Raw genomic sequence first — 3,204 nt, 5'->3', positions numbered from 1 at the left:
GTCCGAGAAGGTATGATGATCATGTTACTTCAGTTGCTTTGATAGCTAATGATGATGAACCTTTGTGTTATCAGGAAGCTGTAGAAGGTTCAAATAGTGACAAATGGAAAGCAGCCATGAAGGAAGAAATGATGGCCTTAGGTAAGAATGGCACGTGGGATCTGGTTGAACTTCCGAAAGGCAGGAAAACTGTAGGGTGAAAATGGGTCTTCAAGCTGAAACGGGGTGTGAATGATACGGAAGACAGGTACAAAGCTCGGCTGGTTGCAAAAGGGTTTTCTCAGAAAGCTGGTATTGACTTTCATGAGAATTTTTCCCCAGTGGTTAAAATTGTTTCAATTAGAATTGTGTTAGCATTAGTGGCTTTGTTTGATTTGGAGTTGCAACAGTTAGATGTTAAGACTGCATTTCTACATGGTGATTTAGATGAGGAAATATATATGGAACAACCGGAAGGGTTTGTTCAGCATCGCAATGAGAAATTTGTTTGCAGGCTCAAGAAGTCATTATATGGCCTGAAGCAGTCGCCTCGGCAGTGGTATAAGAAGTTTGATTCTTTCATGTTGAGTCAGAAATATGTTAGAAGTGAATATGATCATTGTGTTTATTTCAAACAGTTGAATAATGGTATATTCATTATCTTGGTATTGTATGTTGACGATATGCTTTTAGCAAGCAAAAGCATTGAAGAAATCAACAGGTTGAAGACTCAGATGGCAAGGACGTTTGATATGAAAGATCTAGGAGCGGCAAGACAGATTTTGGGCATGGAGATTTTCAGAGACAGGGGCAATGGTAAGCTGTGGCTATCACAACAGAAGTATGTTGAGAAAATACTTTTGAGGTTTGGTATGAACAATGTGAAGCCTGTGTCAATCCCTTTAGCTTCCCATTTTAATCTTTCTTCGAGTTTATGTCCTAATACAGATGAAGAAAAGGATTATATGTCTCGAATTCCATATGCCAATGTAGTAGGGTGTTTAATGTATGCGATGGTTTGTACTCGACCAGATATTTCTCATGCAGTTGGGGTTGTCAGCAGGTACATGGCAAATCCGGGTAACGAACACTGGTCAGCAGTGAAATGGGTGCTTCGGTACTTGAGAGGCACAAGTAGTTATTGTATTTCTTACAATAAGAGTAGTGAATTTGTCTACGGATATGTTGATTCCGATTTTGCAGGCGATTTGGATAAGAGAAGATCAACTTCAGGGTACGTCTTTACTCTTGCAGGTGGAGCTATAAGCTGGATGTCGAAGCTACAGAATATTGTTGCTTTATCCACTACTGAAGCAGAATACATTGCTGCTTCTCATGCTTGCAAAGAAGCGGTTTGGTTGAAAGGTTTGCTTGGTGAGTTTGGTAGGTTACAGGACAACATCATGTTGCTTTGTGATAGTCAAAGTGCAATACATTTGGCTAAGAATCCAGCCTATCATAGTATTAAATCAAAGCATATTCCAATCAAGTATCATTTTGTAAGACAGGTTATCACTGAAAGGGGAGTTTCTCTTGAAAAGGTGCATACAAAGGAGAACTGTGCAGACATGTTCACGAAACCAGTTTTGTTGGAGAAGTTATGCTGGTGTTTGGCTTCTCTTGGCTTGTAGAAAAGATAAAAAAATAATAACAGGGCATCAGGCGAATTGTTGTCAAGGTGGAGATTGTTGAGATTTTCTGTTTGAGCAAAATAGGAAAAATCTCAGCTGATGACAACAATAGGAATTCAGGTCCTAGATTAACTCCAGGTTGTTGGGAGGGAGTTAATGCCTCCTATATTTGATGTGAGGGAATTAATGAGGCTGTTAGATTCTCTAGGCTATATAACAGGAAACCATTAGGATGTTTGCTAAGAGAGTGTGAGGATTTCTTGATGTAATCTCCAATTTGATTAATAAACTCCTGATGCCTATGTTTGGTGGACGTAGCCCAGATTGGTTGGGTGAACCACGTTAAATACTGTGTCATATGTGTTTGATTTTCTGTTGTGTGTTTTATTGGTTTGCTGTGCCTCTGAATTCCAACAAACATAACTAAGTAGTAAGTAGCCGCTGAAGAACCTCAGAACAACCACGAAATTTGACATAACCAATAGGCAGATCAGTATATCCGCAGAGATGGGTCAATACTCATCAAGGCCTACATATCAAGATATTGATTGGTAATTGGTTGCATTCTTGCTGGCGTCAACGAGCTCATGCTAATGCTCACTAGGATCTATTGCTTTATGCCAACAAACTATGAAATCCTCTTCAACCCTCTTAGAATGTTGGTTATCACACCTTAACCATGACCAGGTGACTGGATGAGCTGCTGCAATTAATACAGAAATATTATTTCTTCAACACTCTGTGGAATGCATGCATAAAGAAAGAATGCAGGGGTATCAATGAAAATGGAAGAAACGTATGAGTAACACCACCAAAGCCACGACCTTGGACCCTGATTTCTTCAAAGCAAGGAATATAGGGCCGATTCTGACTCCCTTTTCACTCGACTCTCAGATTCAGTGGTTTCAATCGTACAAACCAAGGTTTTGCACGAACTTCAAAAGAGACTGTAACCAGCATTTTGCGGAAGCATTATTTCTAATGGGGGAAATCAGAGGAAATGACTACAACTATCCATTCTTTAAAATTCGGTCAATGCAAGAAGTGTCTACCTTCGTCTCTTTAGTCATGGCCAAGATTGAAAATGCACTACAGACATTGATTACTGTGGGCGGAGCAAAGAAGATTTTAGTACAAAACAAGTTGCCCATTAGTTGCTCGTCGTCGTATTTAACACTATACACTTCATCTGGAGAACCAATGGATAACATAGGGTACATGCCAAGGTTTAACAATTTCTCCAAAATGGGGAATGATGTTCTGCAAGCTGGAGTGACAAAACTGCAAGAAAAATATCCGCAAGTTAAATTTGTTTTTGCAGACTTTCACGGGGCAGGCCTCAAAATTTTGAAATCTCCACAGAAATTCGAGCTGTAAAATAATTTGTTACAGGATTGTTGTGGAATGGGTGGTCGATATAATTACAATCCGAGCATAACATGCGGCGTAACAGGAGCATCTATCAGTACAAATCCTGGACGACATTTCAACTGGAATGGGATTAATTTGACTGAAGCCACTTACAGAAATATATCAAAATTGTATCTGGACGACACATTCACATCGCCTAGTCCTCATACTCTTTGCACAACAG

General features: G+C 39.6%; 1 protein-coding gene across 1 annotated transcript; it reads left to right on the top strand.

Annotated features, from left to right (window-relative positions):
* Window positions 1–2,678: 2,678 nt before the first annotated feature.
* LOC149195625 (GDSL esterase/lipase At1g28610-like) lies at window positions 2,679–2,987 on the top strand. The gene has a single exon (XM_089407975.1). The coding sequence runs from the start codon at window positions 2,679–2,681 to the stop codon at window positions 2,985–2,987; it is 309 nt and encodes a 102-aa protein (XP_089264101.1).
* The last annotated feature ends 217 nt before the right edge of the window (window positions 2,988–3,204 follow it).

This window comes from Pinus tabuliformis, chromosome 2_2, assembly GCF_031772625.1.
Source record: "Pinus tabuliformis cultivar Carrire ecotype Pingquan chromosome 2_2, CPIR1, whole genome shotgun sequence".
NCBI lineage: Eukaryota > Viridiplantae > Streptophyta > Pinopsida > Pinales > Pinaceae > Pinus > Pinus tabuliformis.
The sequence above is the reverse complement of the archived record's forward strand: the minus strand, read 5'-3'. Positions and strand labels throughout refer to the sequence as shown.

Excerpts from the sequence above, each read along its gene's own strand:
- LOC149195625 (XM_089407975.1), top strand. The coding sequence starts at position 2,679 with ATGGCCAAGATTGAAAATGCACTACAGACATTGATTACTGTGGGCGGA.